The sequence below is a fragment of the Centruroides sculpturatus genome, unplaced genomic scaffold (assembly GCF_000671375.1).
Source record: "Centruroides sculpturatus isolate CEXI.00-Female unplaced genomic scaffold, Cexi_2.0 scaffold781, whole genome shotgun sequence".
NCBI lineage: Eukaryota > Metazoa > Arthropoda > Arachnida > Scorpiones > Buthidae > Centruroides > Centruroides sculpturatus.
The window spans coordinates 162205-185370 of NW_019385085.1; the positions used below are offsets into that span (position 1 = coordinate 162205).

General features: G+C 36.7%; 3 protein-coding genes across 3 annotated transcripts; 1 reads left to right on the top strand and 2 right to left on the bottom strand.

The window, feature by feature from the left end:
* The first annotated feature begins 2559 nt into the window (after positions 1-2559).
* On the top strand, positions 2560-3738 carry LOC111634436. The gene has a single exon (XM_023379204.1). The coding sequence runs from the start codon at positions 2560-2562 to the stop codon at positions 3736-3738; it is 1179 nt and encodes a 392-aa protein (XP_023234972.1).
* Positions 3739-6681: 2943 nt separating this feature from the next.
* LOC111634437 (decorin-like) lies at positions 6682-7179 on the bottom strand. The gene has a single exon (XM_023379205.1). It carries the CDS (start codon positions 7177-7179, stop codon positions 6682-6684), a length of 498 nt encoding a protein of 165 aa, XP_023234973.1.
* Positions 7085-22655, bottom strand: LOC111634438 (the record flags this gene model as incomplete). Its single annotated transcript, XM_023379206.1, is given in 4 exon segments — positions 7085-7737; positions 7739-8841; positions 17576-19780; positions 21294-22655. Coding segments are annotated over 4 exon segments (5172 nt in total), but the record flags the coding sequence as incomplete, so codon positions are not given.
* Positions 22656-23166: the final 511 nt, after the last annotated feature.

The window sequence follows — 23166 nt, forward strand, 5'->3', positions numbered from 1 at the left end:
AACACCGTTTCAAAGACTGTCCAAACAAGAACACTACTGCTGAATGTACTAACTGCAAGAAAAACAAAAATACAGAGTGTGCACACAATGCATTTGATAAAGAATGTCCCACCTACAAAAGGATGAAGTCACAACTAATACAAAGAACCGACTATGGGGAGTGAACCGGATAGGATTAGAATTCTGCAGATTAACTTACAACGCTCAATTAATGCCACTTCACACCTCTGTACCATTATTAACAACTTTGACCTTATCCTTGCCCAGGAACCCTACTGTGTTAAGAATAGAGTCGCCAACCTTTCACATTCCCACTTAGTCATCCAGTCCCGCAATTCTTATCCATGGGCTACCATCATCATCCCCAGAAACAGACTGCATGTTCTGTTTCACCAGCACTCCAGCAACGACAAAATGGTCTGGGTTGAGACCAAGCTGGGGGATAACACCATCATTATCGGTAGCTTCTACTGTCAAAAAGGGGATAACTACCACTCCATCATGAAAAACCTCGATGCAGCCATCAAGAATTTCTCCCATGCACAGTTAGTCATAGGAGGTGACTCTAATGCACACTCTCCAACCTGGGGTGGGGATCAACTAGACGGGGAAGGAAAGGCCTTTGAAGATCTTCTGGCCTCCAACGGCTTGCTTTGTCTCAATGACCCCAACTCCCCCCACCTATCAGGGACCCAATCGGTTCTCTTGGATTGACATCACTCTGGCCACAACTAGAAGCCACACTTGGATCCACGACTGGCATGTTTGCGAGAGCGATAGTCTCTCTGACCATAGTGGGATTGAGTTTTCCATCTGCGCTGGCTCAGGCAAACCTATTGTAAACAGTATTAAACGCTACAATGTAAGAAGAGCCAACTGGGAGGATTTTTACAAGACACTTGATACACTTACAACAACTACAGGCATGGTAACATCAAGGGACTCAGCCATTAATGCTGCCAACAGCACTATTCAGGCAATCGACAAAGCCTGCAAGAAAGCCATTCCACTTCGTAAACACAGCACTATGGATGTACCATGGTGGAATAATGACCTAGCCAACATGAGAGCGATTAACAACAGGCTGCGTAAGCAGTTCCAAAGGAGCAGGGGTTCAGAAAGAGACACCCTTAAGCAACAATACCTGACATATCAAGTAAATTACAAAAAGGCAATAAAGGAGGCAAAGACAACATCCTGGAGAAACTTCTGCTCTGCAGCCCACATCAACCCATGGGGCTTTGTATACCGCCTCTGCGCGAATAAACTTAAACACCCTTCTTGCCTGTCAACCCTTAACACGGATTATGGTCATACCACTGACTTGAATACCACCATCAACGCCATTCTGGACACTGTCTGCCTGGAAGATGATTGTACAGAGGACACTGGGCTCCATAATACCATCAGGGACTGCACTGGCAAACCTCTGGACACGGAGGATGCCCCACTTTTCACCCATGCTGAGGTTAACTGGGCTATCGGCAAACTCCCCCCACATAAAGCACCTGGTTTGGATGGCATCACAACTGAGATTGTGAAGAATATATGGACCAACCGCCCAACTGTCATCATCCATTTGATAAACACTTGTTTCCGTTATGGTGTCTTCCCAGACAAGTGGAAGGAAGCTAGGATTGTCCCCATTCCAAAGGTTGCAAATCAACCCATCTGCACTCCCAACAACTATCGCTGTATTTCCCTTTTACCTACTCTATCCAAAGTCTATGACCGTCTTCTATGTAACAGGCTAAGCTGGCACCTCGAGACTACTAACTTCCTCAGTCCCCAACAATTTGGCTTTAGACAAGGCCGGGGTACAACGGATGCCATTCTTGCTATGACTAATAAAGTCAAACATCTTCTTCAGTCCTATCCGTATGTCTTGGGGCTTAGCCTGGACATCAGTAATGCCTTCAATGCTGCTTGGTGGCCGCTCATTCTTCAACAGCTGCGGCAGGCTCGATGTCCTGCCAACATCTATAATGCTTATAGTGACTACCTCAATAACAGGTATGTCACCTTCTCTTCTGGCAACCTCGATTTTAGGAGAAGGACTTACAGAGGTTGCCCTCAAGGTTCTGTCTCAGGTCCAGTTCTATGGAACCTTCTTTTTAATGACTTTCCCACTGATATTTCAGGTTGCGACAGGATCTTTGCATATGCTGACGATGCAATGATCCTAGTGGCGGCCTACTCTCGCTCTGATTTGGAGTGCAAGGCCAAACTTCTTATTGACAACGTCTTGGAATGGGGCTGCACTCATAAACTGAAGTTCAATGCCAACAAAACCAAAGGTATCGTTTTCACCAATCCTAGAAAACCCCATCTGTACCGTAGGCCACCCACTATAAAAATGGAGGGGTCTCCATCAAGATCTCTACTACTATTAAATACCTCGGGGTCATTATCGACCATAAACTCAGCTGGGCCGACCACATCAAGCATGTAACGGACAAGACTAACCATCTGTTTAATTATGTCTCTAAGGTGGCAAAGTCCAAATGGGGTTTATCCCCAACTATTCTCTCTATCATTTATGATAGTGTCTTTCTGCCTATGATCTGTTATGCTGCCCCTGTTTGGGCAGGCTGTTTAAGCCGTGTGCACATCGATCGAAAACTCCGTGGTGCACAGCGCAAAGCCCTCCTGCGCATCTGCCGTGCCTATTCCACCTCTTCCACGGCTGCCTTACAGATCATCTCTGGCAAACTTCCTATAGACCTTGCCATTCTACTGGCATCCAAACGTTGGCACCTCCGTAAAGGTCATAGCATTTCACTATCCAGCCAGTCTTTCTCGGTATACGAGACCTTTTGCCACCCGAAGGATCTACTTCCTCCTTTTATGAGACCCCACATACATACGCACCCACTGGACAACGACCACTTTTCAATATTCACTGATGGGTCTAAAACTGCAGACAAAGTCGGTAGTGCCTTTGTGGCCTATCGCAAAGGAGTTGAATTCTACAATGCATCCGGTCACCTTGCTGCAAACTGCTCTGTTTACCAGGCAGAACTTACAGCCATCCTATTAGCCATCGACTGGTGCAATGAAAACTACAGTGATAACCGGATAAACATATTTACAGATTGTCAATCTACGATAGAGGCCATCAACAATCATCTACCACGGAACCCGATCGTGGTCAAGATACAAACTAGTATTGCACTCTCCACCAATGTCTTTGCCATCGCTTGGATTAGAGGTCACACTGGACTGCAAGGTAATGAAAGAGCAGACTATCTGGCAAGGGAGGCTGCCAGCCTAAACAGTGGCAGCAGTCTCTATTCCTACATTCCTGTCACCTACATCAAGTATCTCCTCAAAAATGAAGCTATGAACACCTGGCAAACAAGATGGAACAACACTGAAACGGGAAGGATAACCAAAAGTTTCATCCCAAGTGTTTCTCACAATAACCGGACCATTCTCCACCGTGATACTAGCCTTGTCACCCAGTTCCTAACTGGCCATGGAAAGTTTAATAGCTACCTGGTGAGATTCAATAAATCAAACTGTGACCATTGCCAACTATGTGGTGTGCCGGACGGGGTGGAACACTACGTCTTCCACTGTCCCATGCTGGAGGATGCACGTGTACCCATTCGCATGCTTCTTCCTACTGATAAATCCTGGCCTTGTCAACATAGCGACTTGTTGATGAATAACGAGCTGTTCATGGCCTTTCTGAAGCTGATAAAGAACTACTTCTGGCGAACTCCTGTCAACTGAGTAGTGGATTCCATATTCCCTACTACGTACTTTATCTGTGTATATTGTGCATCTTGTATGTTACTTTCTTTGTATGTATTATGTAAAGCACTATCTGTAATGTATCCTCTTTTATATGCTTTTATATTTTCTTCATTTTATTTTATTTATTTATTTATTTCATTTTTATTTTATTTTTATTATTTTATTTTTTCTTATCCTAATGTTCATATATATGTTTATCTTATAATACTCTGTAAATTTACCCTGTTGTAACTGTGCACCCGGTTGTGCTAATGCGGTACCGGGTCTGTACTTTGTGTACTAATAAAGAATAATGTCTGTCTGTCTGTCTGTCTCTTCCAGCATATATAAGTTAAGAAATAACCATCAACAGTTATTATGGCACTAGTAAGTGTATTTGCTTAAGACAGTGTTTTTCAACTGGGGTGCCACGGCGCCACGATTGGGGTGTTGCAAAGTTTAGAGCCTTTAGGCATTTTCTTGGAAATTTACTTAAGTGTAGTTCAAGATAACTCATTGTCAGTTCTATTTTGCTATAAGATATCTAGTAAGCAAAGAAACTATCACTAATCGCATGTTAATGTAATNCGTGAAATAAAAGCGCGAAACAAGGAACAACGGAAATAAACGAGGAAATTAAAAACTGAACACGTAGGATTTCTGTCTGAAATGAATCTTTCGACGTCACTAAGATCGTAATTTATCGTGTTTTCAATCAGTCGCGAGAAAGTAGCAACAGTATCAAATTCTTAATTACGCGGTTTCGCCATTGCGTATCTTTCGTCGACTGAGTTAGAAGTGTCTTCGGACGAGATGAGGTTTGTTATCCTTTTATTTATTTTTATTTATTTATTACGCGTACTGGATACACTCCTTGATGCGGGGAACAAAACTATCTCCCAAAGAACAAAAACACAAATACAATGATCATAAGATCACAAACAGAGCATACAATAATAAATTAAATAAATAACAATTTAGATATAAATTAAAGATTAAAAAATCAAATCTAATAATTATTTAAAGTTTAAAGTTTGGGAGCATCTCTGTTAATAAAAATAAAAAAAACAACCAAAAATAACAAATTGCTTACCTATAAAAAAAAAATAAACTAATAACGAAAATACATCAGTGACAGATGCTCCCCTGATGCTATAACTAAAAGTCGAAGGGTGGAAAGATAAAGGGGCGATATGTAACTCCAGTACGGATAGCTCCAGTATGTCCAGTTTTTACTCTTTATTAGCATTTACAATTTTTTATAAAACTCGTCTCTACCCTCAAAATTATGCTTTTTGCAATTTTATTATAGTTCAAAATATAAAAATTTTTAAAATAACATTTTATAACGGTTGGCGTCATCAAATGTTATTTTCGTTTAAAAACTTTCTGTACAGAAAATATCGTTTAATTATTAAACTCCAATATTTATTTATGCTTAATTTACTGCTTTATTGTGCAATAATTATACATTTCATATAATTTGTGATAATAATGACAAAAAAGTACACAAACTTAATTTCAATAGAAGCAAATGAGAAATAATAGCAATTTATGAGCAATTATTCATTCAAGCGATCGAACACGGAACATTTTAATTATCCGAATTACATAATTTGTCAAACGTAAATATTATAATAAATCACTTCTTCTTCCTTAGGCTTTGGCACTTTGTGGACGTTTCCTTTTTTGCCACAATAAACAGAGTAAGCAAACACAATCCAACCGAATAACAATAGCGAAGTAAGAATGGCCACTGCGATTTTCTATCCAAAAACCGAACTTACTTGATCCAATTAATATTCGTTCGGAGAAGAATCATTTACTGAAGATGTCAAATTTATTTCTGCAATTTCTCTGCATTCTTCATTTGAATTATATCGGTGAAAGACACAGAAGACGAATTTCTTCTGCAGTAAATATTGGAGAAATCTGCAATTTTCTGTCTGTTTCTAAGCAACCAGTCCTTAGTAAAAAGCGAATGGCAATGGCAATTCCAATTATTTCTGGACAAGTAAATCTGGAATTCTGTAGAAACGTCGATCAAGTTCATTAATCCGTAAGACAATTCGGTTAACCGGTTTCCGTCCAACCACAGAGATTTGAGGTTTGGCAAAAGAACGCAATCCCAAATAATACTTATTAAATTATTACTCAGACGCAGATGGATGACGTTTCTCCACGTCACACGATCGACATCCGACAACTCTTTTATGTAATTATCACTCAAATCGACAATCTCCGCATTCGGGACGAGAACGTTGGGGATTCTTTCGATTCCCTTTCCGGAACAATTGACCATCACGTGATTTTCTTCGGTAAAACATTCGCAATTCATCGGACAATAATTTCTTATGACTACGAGAGATGTATTATCCAGCNAAAATTATGCTTTTTGCAATTTTATTATAGTTCAAAATATAAAAATTTTTAAAATAACATTTTATAACGGTTGGCGTCATCAAATGTTATTTTCGTTTAAAAACTTTCTGTACAGAAAATATCGTTTAATTATTAAACTCCAATATTTATTTATGCTTAATTTACTGCTTTATTGTGCAATAATTATACATTTCATATAATTTGTGATAATAATGACAAAAAAGTACACAAACTTAATTTCAATAGAAGCAAATGAGAAATAATAGCAATTTATGAGCAATTATTCATCAAAGCGATGGAACTCGGGGCATTTTAATTATCCGAATTACATAATTTGTCAAACGTAAATATTATAATAAATCACTTCTTCTTCCTTAGGCTTTGGCACTTTGTGGACATTTCTTTTTTTGCCACAATAAACAAAGTAAGCAAACACAATTTAACCGAATAACAATAGCGAAGTAAGAATGGCCACTGCGATTTTCTATCCAAAAACCGAACTTACTTGATCCAATTAATATTCGTTCGGAGAAGAATCATTTACTGAAGATGTCAAATTTATTTCTGCAATTTCTGTGCATTCTTCATTTGAATTATATCGGTGAAAGACACAGAAGACGAATTTCTTATGCAGTAAATATTGGAGAAATCTGCAATTTTCTGTCGGTTTCTAAGCAACCAGTCCTTAGTAAAAAGCGAATGGCAATGGCAATTCCAATTATTTCTGGACAAGTAAATCTGGAATTCCGTAGAAACGTCGATCAAGTTCATTAATCCGTAAGACAATTCGGTTAACCGGTTTTCGTCCAACCACAGAGATTTGAGGTTTGGCAAAAGAACACAATCCCAAATAATACTTATTAAATTATTACTCAGACGCAGATGTGTGACGTTTCTCCACGTCACACTATCGACATCCGACAACTCTTTTATGTAATTATTACTCAAATCGACAATCTCCGCATTCGGGACGAGAACGTTGGGGATTCTTTCGATTCCCTTTCCGGAACAATTGACTATGATGTGATTTTCTTCGGTAAAACATTGGCAATTCATCGGACAATAATTTCCTATGACTACGAGAGATGTATTATCCAGCAAATTTTTTTTTCCTAACATTTCGTTTTCTCTATATCTGGAAACATTTTCTTTGCTACTTCTATATTTGACTTAAGGGCAAAAACGAATTGCTGCAGTTTGTAGTTACAAATAATTTCATTTCTACTTAAATCATAAGACGGCATTTGAAATCCATATTGCTTGTCATCCATGTAAATTGTTCTGATTTTACAGTTAGACAGATCAATTTTCACGCGATTTGTTGTGTAAATTGGCAATTTGACGGTTTCAAAACGATTATTTGAGAAATCGACTTCAGTCAAGTCGTATTGTGTCCAATCTAACACCGGCCATTGTGTCAAACCTGCCTTATTTAAACGGACATGAGTTAAATTTTTGCTGCTGCCGAAAGGACGCTCACCGATAATTTTAGTTAATTTGTTTTCAGATAGATCGAGATATGTTAAATTAGTCAAAGGGAAGAAGATATTTTCGGGTAAAACTGTTAGGCGATTTCTTGATAAACTGAGTTCTTGCAATGACGATAAATTCAGAAAAAACATCTTCGGGAAGATTTTCTAACAGATTTCCCCGCAACGATAACCATCGAAGTTCAGAAAGTCCGTGAAATATTTCTGTAGGAAGTGTCGATATTTTATTGCTCGAACAAGAAAACTGTGTCAGTCGTTTGTTATTTCTCAGAAGATTTGGAGGGAGATGTTCAATTTGGTTGGAATCTAAATCGACGATTTTCAAATTAATTAAGTCAGAAAATACGTCTTCTGCGAGTGAAGAAATCGAACAACTCGATGCAAAAAATATAGTCAAATTGTGCAGTTTTTTAAAGAATCCGGAAGGAATTACTGATAATTCACGGTTTCCCTCAATAGAAAAAAACGTTAAATTAAAAAGACCTTTCAACATGTCACTGGGTAAATCCTTTATCCGATTGAAACCTAAATATAAAACTTCCAATCGAGTGAGGTTTCTAAAGACGAGTGGATGAATCGATTCAAGTTTATTGCCACGTAGGCCTAAATCAAGTGTTGTCAATTTGTGAAGATTATAAAATAGATCTGGTGAAAGTGTTAAATTTCCTTCCACGATGTCTAATTCGGAAAGATTAATTAACTCTCGGAAAGGTTCTTTCGGAAATAAAGTGAAGTTATAGTATTCGATTCTCAATGAAGTCAGCGATGGAACATTGCGAAATGTTAAGTTTAGAATTTCCGACGTTCTGATGTATCGTATTACGACAGATCGCAGAGAGGACATGTTATTAAACGAAGCGCTCTCGAAGTTTCTTTCCTGCTGGTCTCTTCCGTTATATATCCAAACTTCTTCGATTTCATATCCGAAAGTGAATATTCCAAAGTCGATCCTCGACAGATAACAATTTCTAATAAATAACTTTTGTACTTTTCTAACATTCAAACATCGCATTAAACGAGAGTCGATCCTTTCCTGGCCGCACTGGATGGATAAGGATTGTTTATATATATCAACGGAGGATAAGTGTTTCGATTTGTAGCATCTCTCTTCCCATGACGGACAAGAAGCATTTCCCCAATGTTGCCAAAACTCTCGACAAGAATTTACCGCTAAAAATAGCAATTGAAAAACGATTACAAACCTCATCTTGTCCAATGAATCTGGTAATTACATCGACAGACGAATCTCGCAAGTACAACTTTTAGAATGAATTAACAATGAAACAGGATTAGGAACGAGTAATAGTCTATATCCTTATTGTTGCTACGTCGTCAACACTTTAAATTATAACGTCAGTGACGTTAATCGTCATTTCCTACAGAAATATGACGTACATAGTTATTAATTCGCTGGTTTATTTCCGTTGCATTAGAAGGAACATTATCGGATTAACGTTAAATGAATGATTTACGAATAAAAAATTTGTTTCGCACATTGATTACACGGGAATTGTTCTTCTATACTACTTGATATTGTAAATAAAATATTATTCATTTTCTTTCTCTAAAACTATCTGGATAGTGGTAATCGATTGTTTTGTGACACAAAAGAATGTTTCCGTTCGACTCCAGTAGAATTATTATAATAAAAATTATTTAACTGAATATGAAATAAATATAAAATGTATCTGTTTTATATTTGTGAAGCAAAGGAAATAGTCAATAAAAAGGAAATGTAAAATTTATTAACTTAAACCGTCAAGAAAACAAGTTACGTAAATGTCGAGTCGACGACACCGGACTTTGACATAGTCCTTCGAAAGGAATAGAAGGGTAAACAAAATTTTAGAATAAAAGAACATTAAAAAGAGAAATATTTAAAACTTAAGACGCAATAAAGGCGAAGCGAGAATGTATACAATGGGATATCAACAAAAAGCGAACATAGTCCTATCTGGCCACCTAATCTGTTCTCAATTTTCACCTACAGACAGGTAAAAGACCAATATTTTTCTGCCTCCTAAAATCACATACTCGTGACCTTAGACCATCCCGACGAAAGGGAATAAAACTCCACCCCATAATCGGCGAATTTACATATTTGTCCGAATGGAAGTTTTCTCATTTTAATCATAATTATAACAAAATATAAAAAGTATTTCTTGCGATTATCGATTACTTTTTTCTCAATCTTAATAGGAAATAAAAATGCCGTCGTTTCGTACGTAAAGAAGACAGCAAAAAATAATTAAAAGGAACAGAAATTATCCTTTTAATTATTTTTGAATTAAACTCCGACTATTTCTAACATTTAAGACATTTAATCAAGTTAATAAAAGTACAAGATAATTGCGAAACCCTTTAAAATAATTTACGAATAATTAAGTAATAAAAATAACTTTATCCTTCCAGGAATAAACTTAAATTAAATCAGGTAGTTTGCATCCGAAAATGATTACCTTTAAACAAGAACTTAAAAAGGAAGCATTTTCAATTTATATAAAGCGAAATTCGAAGAACTAAACTTTAAAAATGAAAGTCAAATACTTTAAACCGTGCGGAAATGGTTATAGTAATTACGGTCGTTGGCAGCTTCTATTTATCAATTAGTTTTCTGTGCTAAATTACTTCATTAATCTCTGGCATTAATAATAATACGTACGATCACTTCGAAGAGTCTAACTCAAGAACCTAGAAAACCCCATCTGTACCATAGACCACCCACCATAAAAATGGAGGTGTCTCCATCAAGATCTCTACTACTATTAAATACCTCGGGGTCATTATCGACCATAAACTCAACTGGGCCGACCACATCAAGCATGTAACGGACAAGACTAATCATCTGTTTAATTCTGTCTCTAAGGTGGCAAAGTCCAAATGGGGTCTATCCCCAACTATTCTTTCTATCAGTTATGATAGTGTCTTTCTGCCTATGATCTGTTATGCTGCCTCTGTTTGGGCAGGCTGTTTAAGCCGTGTGCACATTGATCGGAAACTCCGTGGTGCACAGCGCAAAGCCCTTCTGCGCATCTGCCGTGCCTATTCCATCTCTTCCACGGCTGCCTTACAGATCATCTCTGGCAAACTACCTATTGACCTTGCCATTCTACTGGCATCCAAACGTTGGCACCACCGTAAAGGTCATAGCATTTTACTATCCAGCCTTTTGCCATCCGAAGGATCTACTTCCTCCTTTTATGAGATTCCACATCCATACGCACCCACTGGACAACGACCACTTTTCAATATTCACTGATGAGTCCAAAACTCTAGACAAAGTCGGTAGTGCCTTTGTGGCCTATCGCAAAGGAGTCGAATTGTACAATGCATCCGGCCACCTTGCTGCAAACTGCTCTGTTTACCAGGCAGAACTTACAGCCATCCTATTAGCCATTGACTGGTGCAATGAAAACTACGGTGATAACCGGATAAACATTTTTACAGATTGCCAACTTACGATAGAGGCCATCAACAATCACCTACCACGGAACCCGATCGTGGTCAAGATACAAACTAGTATTGCACTCTCCACCAATGTCTTTGCCATCGCTTGGATTAGAGGTCACACTGGACTGCAAGGTAATGAAAGAGCAGACTATCTGGCAAGGGAGGCTACCCGCCTAAACAGTGGCAACAGTCTCTACTCCTACACCCCTGTCACCTACATCAAGTATCTCCTCAAAAATGAAGCTATGAACACCTGGCAAAGAAGATGGAACAACACTGAAACGGGAAGGATAACCAAAAGCTTCATCCCAAGTGTTTCTCACAATAACCGGACCATTCTCCACCGTGATACTAGCCTCGTCACCCAGTTCCTAACTGGCCATAGGAAGTTTAATAGCTACATGGTGAGATTCAATAAATCAAACTGACCATTGCCAACTTTGCAGTGTGCCGGACGGGGTGGAACACTACGTCTTCCACTGCCCCATGCTGGAGGATGCTCGTGCACCCATTCGCATGCTTCTTCCTACTGACAAATCCTGGCCTTGTCAACATAGCGACTTGTTGATGAATANAAGCATGTAACGGACAAGACTAATCATCTGTTTAATTCTGTCTCTAAGGTGGCAAAGTCCAAATGGGGTCTATCCCCAACTATTCTTTCTATCAGTTATGATAGTGTCTTTCTGCCTATGATCTGTAATGCTGCCTCTGTTTGGGCAGGCTGTTTAAGCCGTGTGCACATTGATCGGAAACAACACTGAAACGGGAAGGTTAACCAAAAGCTTCATCCCAAGTGTTTCTCATAATAACCGGACCATTCTCCACCATGATACTAGCCTCGTCACCCAGTTCCTAACTGGCCATGGGAAGTTTCATAGCTACATGGTGAGATTTATTAAATCAAACTGACCATTGCCAACTTTGCGGTGTGCCGGACGGGGTGGAACACTACGTCTTCCACTGCCCCATGCTGGAGGATGCTCGTGCACCCATTCGCATGCTTCTTCCTACTGACAAATCCTGGCCTTGTCAACATAGCGACTTGTTGATGAATAACGAGCTGTTCATGGCCTTTCTGAAACTGATAAAGAACTACTTCTGGCGAACTCCTGTCAACTGAGTAGTGGTTTCCATATTCCCTACTACGTACTTCATCTGTGTATATTGTGCATTTTGTATGTTACTTACTTTGCATGTTTATTGTAAAGTACTATCTGTAATGTATCCTCTTTTATATGTTTTGAATATTTTACTTTATTTCATTTTATTTATTTATTTATTTTTATTTTTTTTCTCTTATTCTACTGTTTATATATATGCTTATCTTGCAATACTCTGTAAATTTGCCCTGTTGTAACTGTACATCATACCCGGTTGTGCCAATGCGGTACCGGGTCTGTACTATGTGTATATAAAGAATAATGTCTGACTGTCTGTCAGTCTAACTCAGGCAATAAAATGGATTTGCAAGAAAAATGTACAAAAATTGGGTCAAAAATTAAACTAGAACAATGAAAATCATTTATACATTAGTACGTAAGAAGGAATTATTCATTAATTTAAAATATATGCTCTCCACCTCAAATTAGTAGTGGCTCGGTTTCGTACATCACTTATTTCATTTAACAATAAAGTCTTGCCGGTTATCTACTTAACTCAATTCGGGGGGGGGATTATTCGAATTGTAGTTACGTGACTTCCGGTTTAAATCCGACCTATCGGTGAAGCACAACTCGAAATAGTTCTGAAGTAGGTTCGTTGAAAGCACACGTCCACGCACAAGAAAATCAGTATACACAGTTTATTTACAAAATATATATAGACTGTACGACTTGAAAACACAATAAGTACAGGATACATCGAGCGTGCTGCCTCGCGTACTAGTTTGGCGTTCGGGAACGAATAAGTTTTGGAGAAGCCTCCGTTCGGCCTGTATAGTAACTCTACTGCGCGGTTCCTCCGGTCTCGGCACTTACTCGTTCCCGAGATATCTTGCAGAGGATTATGCTGGCTTTTTAACCTCAGCGGGCTTTCCGAGTGTCAGAAACTTTCGCGTTACCAGTCTCCAGCCCTTTTCCTGTTCTCCCACTCCTCCTATAATTTAAGAACTTTTGGATGGAAACTTCCGACCAACTACCGATAGTCCTTGCCAACAGCTTTCACCCTGGTCACGGGTCAGCTTAAATAGGATGAGAATGAAGCTTACTTTGACTTCAGTCTATCTTCAATGTGGATGGTCACCCACTTGTTTACTCCCAAGCGTTTACCACCGGACCACCCGTGAAATCAATTAGCGAGTTTCGTTTGTTCCTTTACCGTTTACAAGCCAATACTTTACACTGTTTATATAGTTAATCGTGTCCTACTGTTCCTACACGTTTCGCGTCCGCTATCGGCTTTCCTCTTTCTCACACCTTTCTCGAGATTAAGGAAGGACTGCCGGACGGCTGTAGGAATTTATAGGTCTACAAATTTTTTAAATACAGAGATACAGAGTATAATTGTCCTCAATAGAGGCATTCTATGTTATTCCCCTTTTGTTTTCTGTTAGGCTACCCTCGCCGAAGGGGCCCGTTTGTCACTTCTGCAGCAATAAAATCTGCCTCCGAAAATACTTCTGGATTCATAGGCCACGAATGGTCAAACCGGGGCTAGACGGGTACCCCATCTTGCCCTCAACGTACACTTTTCGTACCGACTGCAAACACGGGTAAACTTCGTTTCAAAACTAACCAATTACAGTTTTAAAGGTTACTTCGAATACCATAAAATCTTCACGTAAAAGGTAATGTAAAAGTTCACAATGATACTTACTTTGTAGAAACTTTTTAGCGGGCGTAAAATTAAACGAAGTATTGTTGAATCACGGAAAACGTATCTTACTTCCAAACAAAGAAAACGATTTGGACGTTCTCTCGTTCCACGATTCCTTTCGAGTTTGACATTTAGTTCCCCAAATAACAGCCAGATAAAAGCGCATTAACCACAAATAAACAGACTTTCTTCCACGACTCCATCTTGCGCCATCATCCCTTATTAGAATAAAATTTATTGTAAAATGAAAATATAAATAAACTAGCAGACCCCGCCACGCCCTGTTGTGGCTCAAAATGTATCTATTATAAATGTATAACACTTCCCCCGTGAGAGAATATTTTTCGAAAAATTTTTTCTTAGTGTACATTCTCTTGACGTACCTTATTAAAACGCAATGAAAAGCGCAAAAACCCGCATCTAAAATAGTATAATAGAAGTAAAGTTCTTCACAGTAAGCCTTAATCCTGTCCCTCTCCCCGGGGGGATATCGAAATATCCCTTCTTTGTGTACATTCTGTTGACATACCCTATTAAAATGCAATCAAAAATGCAAAATACCGCATCTAAAATAGTATAAATAGAAACAGAGTTCTTTACGGTAAGCCTTCCCCGTAAGGCTAACCGTAAAGAACTGTCCATTCCCATGTTTAACGGAATAATATACAGCCTATGTCCACCCTGAAGTTTTATTCTAAATATTGGTGAAAAAATTTTGAAATCGGATGAGTAGTTTCGGAGATTACCTGCTGCATACAAACTAACATACATACATACATACATACAAACATTACTTCTTTATAATATTAGTATAGAAGACCAGGCTATATATTCCGGAGTAATCCGTGCGACAGTCGCCATTTTATAAATATAGCTAAAAGATTTTCCAATATACGCACTACACCCAAATAATTAAAACAAATTGAGAAAGCGTAAATTCATTAAATATTGTTTGATAGAATTGGTTATTTTTTATACTCATCTTCAGATTCGTTACATATATTATCTTCGTTGATTGATATTTCATTTTAAAAACAATATTCATCATTGGCACGTATCGGGAAAAAGAATCATAGCTACTGTAAATGACGCTTTCTCCAGAGAATCCGCTGCACTCCGGAAAAGCCGACAGTTTACGTCGACAATCTCACGCGTAACCTAATTTTCGGCTGTACTATAGATTAATTCCTACGGAATTTCGGGACTTTGAATATATATTTGAACTGAGGGAACCGAGACGAGTTCAACGATACTCTACTTTTGGACCGGAGAGCAAAAATAAAAAAGTTATCGTATTTAAAAATGTAAACAACTGATTGAAAGACGGGATAAGTTATCGAAGCGAGACTTTTGTCAAGAATAGATGTATTGCGTGGATTCTCCGTCAGACTATAGGCGTAATTTAATAACCCGAATGTAACGGGGAGTAAAGTAAATGATATTAACATTGATATTTGTGTTGTAATGTTAATAACAAGTTTTCTTCAAATGATGCTTTTCTTTTACGTCATTCTTCTGAAAAGCATACAACAAGATTATTTAGAGAAATGTTATATGAACAATTACAAATATTTTACTCAATAATTAGTGCAAGATGGAAAACGACCACATAATCGGCTTTTTGCCATTTTCGAGATTTATAATAATTAATTATATAAAAAGTTTTTAAATAAAACATCGTAACAGATCGCATCTCACACGCAGTTTCAAATGATGTTGCAGCGACTCGTTGCTAGATTTCATTCTTTTATTTCCTCATTAATTATACAAATTATCGATAAATTACTGAATTTTATTCGTAGCTTTGTGTCTAATTTACACCTTTATTATCTAATTGTTACAGATTTCGTAATATAGATCGTAATCACAATTTCGTACGACAGCACACTATATATGAATATAAAAAATAATAACAATTTATGACAACTTATTCACTAAAAAGATGACACTCGGAGCCTTCGAATTGTCGCAATTACGGAATTTGTCAGGAGTAAACATTAAAATAAATCATTTCTTCTTCCTTACACTTTGGCACTATCTCGACATTTTCTTTTTGCTACAATAAACAAAGGAAGCGACAATAACCACACCTATTAACATCAGCGAAGTAAGAACAGCCACTGCGATTTTCCACCACACACGAATCTGAAGTAAATCTGTCGGAAAATATCCAACAAAAATACAGAACTCAGAAATCATAATTTATGAAGCATCTATTATAGATACTTCGTTGCCAGTGGTCGACAACGCGATAATCGATCGCGTTCTTCGATACATCGAATGTGTTTTATGTGACGCGAAGGAATGTTTTTGCGTGACGTCTGTTATATTATTAAAATAAGAATTTTCCTGGTAAATACGAAATAAGTATAAAATTTCTTGATTTTATGTTCCTTCGATAGCGAAATTTTTTATTCAAAAAAATTTAAATTATGTTTTGACAAAATGTAATTTAAACTAAAATCGATCCGAGCAGTTTGCGTACGAAAATAATTGTGTTTAAGTACGAAATAATAAGAAAAGTGTAACGAACTCGAATAAAGGGAAATCCGAACGAATAAACATTACTTTCATTTCTAACGGTCATTATTTCATCCGTCGTTGGCAATTAAATAATTGAATAAATAATTTATCGTCATTCTGTATTGATTTATTGGTCTTTGTAAATAGCGATTATGTTCGCTATTTATAACTGTGTCGACCGACTTAGTGTCATAAATAACCGCGCGTAAAACTTTAATATTTTTACCCAATCAGAAAATTCGAAATTACGTTATCGTATGAAATGACAATTTGTGAAATTACGTCCTTGGCCATACGTTACGACACGAGACACGAAAGAGACTAGAGAAAAAATGGAGGCGAGAAACCGGTTCGTTCGGCAGGTGCGACGTAATCTACACGCTGTTTAAAGAACGCCAATTTTTTGACTGTTTAAAATCGAAATATTTATAAAAGTACTTATATGCTTTATATTTATTCACAATATAGTGTTACAATGTCCGTAAATTACGTCCACGTGTTTCTTAATGTTTTTACTTCCCCCTCCCTCTAATTTTCAGTTTTTATACACATTATTATGGTATAATCTAGAAAACTATGCTTAATACACAATACATACTACAGAAATTCCCGAAGTCGATTTAATGCTACAAAAAACCACAGAACCGTCAACGATCTTTTGTAGAAATTACAAATTTAATAATAATTTTTCTGAATGGGATATTATTACTTTCATTTTCGAACTTTCTATAGAGAAAAAGTTGTTTAATTGTCGAAGACCAATATTTATTTACGCTCAATTTACTGCTTTATTACGCAATAGTTATACATTTTATAATATAATTCGTAGTCAAAATGCGCAAGAAAGTATACAAAATTAATATACGAAACATTATAATTATTTAAAATATAGAACATTAATTTCAATAAAAGCAAATTAAAAATCATAGTAATTTACGAATAATTATTCATTAAAGCGTTCAAACACGAGGAATTTTAATTATAATATTTACAGAATTTGTCAGGTGTAAACATTATAATACATCACTTCTCGCTTAGTCTTCGACACTTTCTTTTCTGCGACAATAAGCAAAGGAAGCAACAACATTTACACCTATTAACATTAGCGAAGTAAGAACAGTCACTGCGATTTTCCACCACAAAGAAGAACTAACTTCATCCAATCAATATTTGATTGAAGAAGAATCATTTACTGAAAAGGCCAAATTTATTTTTGGAATTTCTGTGCATCCGTCATTGGAAACAATTTCGGTGAAAGACACAGAAGACGAATTTCTCGCGCAGAAAACATCGGAGAAATCTGCAATCTTCTGCCTGTTTCTAAGCAACCAGTCCTTAGTAATGAGAGAATGACAATGACAATAAAAATTGTTTCTGGACAAGTAAATCTTAAATTCCGGCGAAACGTCGAGCAGGTTCATTAAACCGGAAGGTAATTCGGTTAACCGGTTTCCGTCTAACCAGAGGTATTTCAGGTTTGGTAAAATAACATAATCCGAAATGTTACTTATCGAATTATTACTCAGACGCAAATGAGTGACGTTTTTCCACGTTACGCAATCGACTTTAGATAACTCCTTTATGTAATTATTACTTAAATCGACAATCGTCGCATTCGGGAGGAGAACTTCGGGAATTTTGTCGATTCCATTTCCGGAACAATTGACTATCACTTGATTTTCTTTGGCAAAACATTCGCAATTCATCGGACAATAATTTCCTATTACAACGAGAAATGTATTATCTAACAAATTTCTTTCTTCTCCGTAACATTTCGTCTTCTCTATATTTGGAAACATTTTCTTCGCTACTTCTATATTTGAATTAACGAAAGAAACGAATTGCCGCAGTTTGTGATCACAAGTGATTTCATTATTACTTATATCATACGTCGGCATATGAAATCCATATTTCCACTCATCTAAATAAATTGTTCTGATTTTACAGTTAGACAGACGAATTATCACTCGATTTAGTGTGTAAATTGGCAATTTGACAGTTTCGAAATGATTATTTGACAAAATTACTTCAGTTAAGTTGTATTCTGTCCAATTTATCACCGGCCATTGTGTCAAACCTGCATTATTTAAATTCAGATAATTTAGATGCTTGCCAAAAGGACGCTCACCAGTAATTTCGGTTAAATTGTTGTAAGATAAATCGAGATTCGTTAATCTAGTCAATGGGAGGAATATATTTTCGGGTAAAAATGTCAGGCGATTCAATGATAAACTGAGTTCTTGCAATGACGATAAATTCTGAAAAACATCTTCGGGAAGATTTTCTAACCGGTTTCTCCACAACGATAACTCTCGTAGTTCAGAAAGTCCGTGAAATATTTCTGTAGGAAGTGTCGATATTTTATTCTTCGAACAAGAAAATCGTGTCAGTCGTTTGTTATTTTTCAAAAGATTTGGCGGGAGACGTTCAATTCGATTGGAACCTAAATAGACGATTTTCAAATTAATCAAGTCAGAAAATACGTCTTCTGCGAGTGAAGAAATAGAACAAGACTCTGCATTAATTTCAGTCAAGTTGTGCAGTTTCTTAAAGAATCCCGACGGAATTTCTGATAATCGTCGGTTGTTAGTAATAGAAAATGTCCTTAAGTTAAAAAGACCTTTCAACGTATCACCTGGTAAATTCTTTATCCGATTCCAGCCTAAATTCAAATTTTCGAGTTTGGAGAGATTTCTAAAGGCGAGTGGATGAATCGATTCAATTTTATTCAGAATTAACAGCAGTTTTTCCAAATTGTAAAGATTATAAAATACATCTTCTGGTAAAACTCTTAAATTTCCACGCGTGATGTATAATTTGGAAAGATTAATTAACTCTCGGAAAGGTTTGTTGGGAAATAAAGTGAAGTTATACCATATAATTGTCAATGAAGTCAGCGACGGAACGTTGCGAAATGTTACATTTAGAAGTTCCGACGTCTTCACGTATTGTATTTCGACAGATTTCAGCGAGGACATGTTATTAAACGAGGCGCTCTCGAAGATTTTTTTATACCTCAATGTGTACCATATCGTCAAGTGTTCGATTTTATACCCGAAAGTGAACGTTTCAAAGTCAATCCCAGACATATAACAATCTTTAAATTGTACCTCTCGTGCATTTTTAACATCCAAACATCGCATTAAACGAGAGTCGATCCTTTCCTCGCCGCATTTGATTAATAAGGATTGATTTAAGATTTCAACGGAGGAAAAGTTCTTTGATTCGTAGCAGCCGTCTTCCACCGACTTACAAGCAACATTCTCCCAATGTTGCCAAAACTCTCGACAAGAATTAACCGCAAGAAATAGGAATTGCAAGAAGAAAACCCACCTCATTTCGTCTAAGGACGGTTCTATTCCATTCGACACACGAATCTAAAGTAAATCTGTCGGAAAATAGCCAACAAAAGTACAGAACTCTGCAATCGTAANTCGACAAGAATTAACCGCAAGAAATAGGAATTGCAAGAAGAAAACCCACCTCATTTCGTCTAAGGACGGTTCTATTCCATTCGACACACGAATCTAAAGTAAATCTGTCGGAAAATAGCCAACAAAAGTACAGAACTCTGCAATCGTAATTTAGGAAGCGGCTATTATAGATACTTCGTTGGCAGTGGTCGACGACACAATAAAAATTGACGTCGGCAATTTCCATTTCTACAGAAATATTACGCAATTTTTAATTTACTTGTTTCTTCCTTACGCAATTATCGCAGAAATATGAAGTTATAACGTTAAATGAGTATCCCGGTTGGATATTTCGTAAGAATGGCTGCGGGTGTATAAGTTTGCGTACGAAAATAATTGTGTTTAAGTACTAAATAATAAAGGAAGTGTAATGAACTTAAATAAATAAAAATCCGAACGAATAAACATTACTTTGATTTCTAACGGTAATTATTTCATCCGTCGTTGGCATTTAAATAATTGAATGAATAATTTATCGTTTTTCTGTACTGATTTATTGGTCTTTGGTCTTGTATAAATATCGATTATGTTTGTTACTTATACTCTGTCTACCGACTTAATGTCATAAACCACCATATATAAAACTTTAATATTTTTACCCATTCAGAAAATTCGAAGTTACGTCATCCTATGAAATGACAATTTGTGAAATTACGTCGTTGGCCATACGTTACGACACGAGACGCGAAAGAGACTAGAGGAAGGATGGAGGCGAGAAACCGGTTCGTTCGGCAGGTGTGACGTAATCTATACGCCGTTTAAAGAACGACGATTTTTTGACTTTGAAATCGAAATATTTATAAAACTACTTATATGCTTTATATGTATTCAAAATATAGTGTTAGAATGTCCGTAAATTACGTCCACGTGTTTCTTGACATTTTTATTTCCCCTTTCCTCTAATTTTCAGTTTTTATACACATTATTATGGTATAATCTAGAAAACTATGCTTAACACACAATACATACTACAGAAATTCCCGAAGTCGATTTAATGCTACAAAAAACCACAGAACCGTCAACGATCTTTAGTAGAAATTACAAATTTAATAATAATTTTTCTGAATGGGATATTATTACTTTCATTTTCGAACTTTCTATAGAGAAAAAGTTGTTTAATTGTCGAAGACCAATATTTATTTACGCTCAATTTACTGCTTTATTACGCAATAATTACACATTTTATAAGATAATTCGTAGTCAAAATGCGCAAGAAAGTATACAAAATTAATATATGAAACATTATAATTATTTAAAGTATAGAAAATTAATTTCAACAAAGACAAATAAAAAATCATAGTAATTTACGAATAATTATTCATTAAAGCGTTCAAACACGAGGAATTTTAATTATAATATTTACAAAATTTGTCAGGTGTAAACATTATAATACATCACTTCTCGCTTAGTCTTCGACACTTTCTTCTCTACGACAATAAGCAGAGAAAGCAACAACATTTACACCTATTAACATTAGCGAAGTAAGAACAGTCACTGCGATTTTCCATCCAGAAACAAAATTAACTTCATCCAATGAATACTCGATCGAAGACGAATTGTGTACTGAAGATGCCAAATTTATTTCTGCAATTTCTGTGCATTCTTCATTGGAAATAATTTCGGTGAAAGACACAGAAGACGAATTTCTCGCGCAGAAAACATCGGAGAAATCTGCAATCTTCTGCCTGTTTCTAAGCAACCAGTCCTTAGTAATGAGAGAATGACAATGACAATAGAAATTGTTTCTGGACAAGTGAATCTGAAATTTCGGCGAAACGTCGAACAAGTTCATTAAACCGAAAGGCAATTCGGTTAACCGGTTTCCGTCCAACCAGAGGTATTTCAGGTTTGGTAAAATAACATAATCCGAAATGTTACTTATCGAATTATTACTCAGACGCAGATGGGTGACGTTTCTCCACGTCACACAATCGACATCAGAAAACTCTTTTACGTAATTATTACTTAAATCGACAATCGTCGCATTGGAAACGAGAACTTCGGGAATTCGGTCGATTCCCTTTCCGGAACAATTCACCACCACGTGATTATCTTGTGCAGAACATTCGCAATTCATCGGACAATAATTTCCAATGACCACAAGAGATGTATCATCCAGCAAATTTCTTTCTTCTCCGTAACATTTCGTGTTCTCAATTCCTGGAAACATTTTCTTTGCTAATTCTGTATTTGACTTAAGGGCAAAAACGAACTGCTGCAGTTTGTGATCGCAAGTAACTTTATTATTATTTAAATAATAATAAGTCGGCATTTGAAATCCATGTTTCCTGTCATCGACGTAAATTGTTCTGATTTTACAATTAGACAGAAGAATTATCACTGGATTTCGTGTGTAAATTGGCAATTTGTCAATTTCAAAACGATTATTTGAGAAATCGACTTCAGTCAAGTTGTATTCTGTCCAATCTAACACTGGCCATTGCGTCAAACCTGCATTATTTAAATTCAGATAATTTAGATGCTTGCCGCTGCCAAAAGGACGCTCACCCATAATTTTACTTAAACTGTTGTTAGATAGATCGAGATTGGTTAATTTAGTCAATGGAAGGAAGATATTTTCGGGTAAAAATGTCAGGCGATTTTTTGATAAACTGAGTCTTCGCAATGACGACAAATTCAGAAAAACAACTTCGGGAAGATTTTCTAACCGGTTTCCCTCCAACTCTAACACTCGCAGTTCAGAAAGTCCATGAAAAATTCCTTTCGGAAGTGTCGATATTTTATTTTCCGAACAGGAAAACTGTGTCAGCAGTTTGTTAAGTTAAAAAAACCTTTTAACGTATCACCCGGTAAATTCTTTATTTCATTAAATCCTAAATTCAAATATTCCAGTTTGGAGAGATTTTTAAAGACAAGTGGATGAATCGATTCAATTTTATTCAGAATTAACCGCAGTTTTTCCAAATTGTGAAGATTATAAAATAGATCTTCTGGTAAAGCTCTTAAATTTCCACGCGTGATGTATAATTCGGAAAGATTAATTAACTCTCGGAAAGGTCTGTTGGGAAGTAAAGTGAAGTTATAGTATTTGATTTTCAGTGAAGTCAGCGATGGAACGTTGCGAAATGTTACATTTAGAAGTTCCGACGTTTTCACGTATTCTATTTCGACAGATCGCAGAGAGGACATGTTATTAAACGAGGCGCTCTCGAAGATTCTTTTATACCTGAATGTGTACCATATCTTCAAGTGTTCGATTTTATACTCGAAAGTGAACGTTCCAAAGTCAATTTCAGACATATAACAATCTTTAAATTGTACCTCTCGTA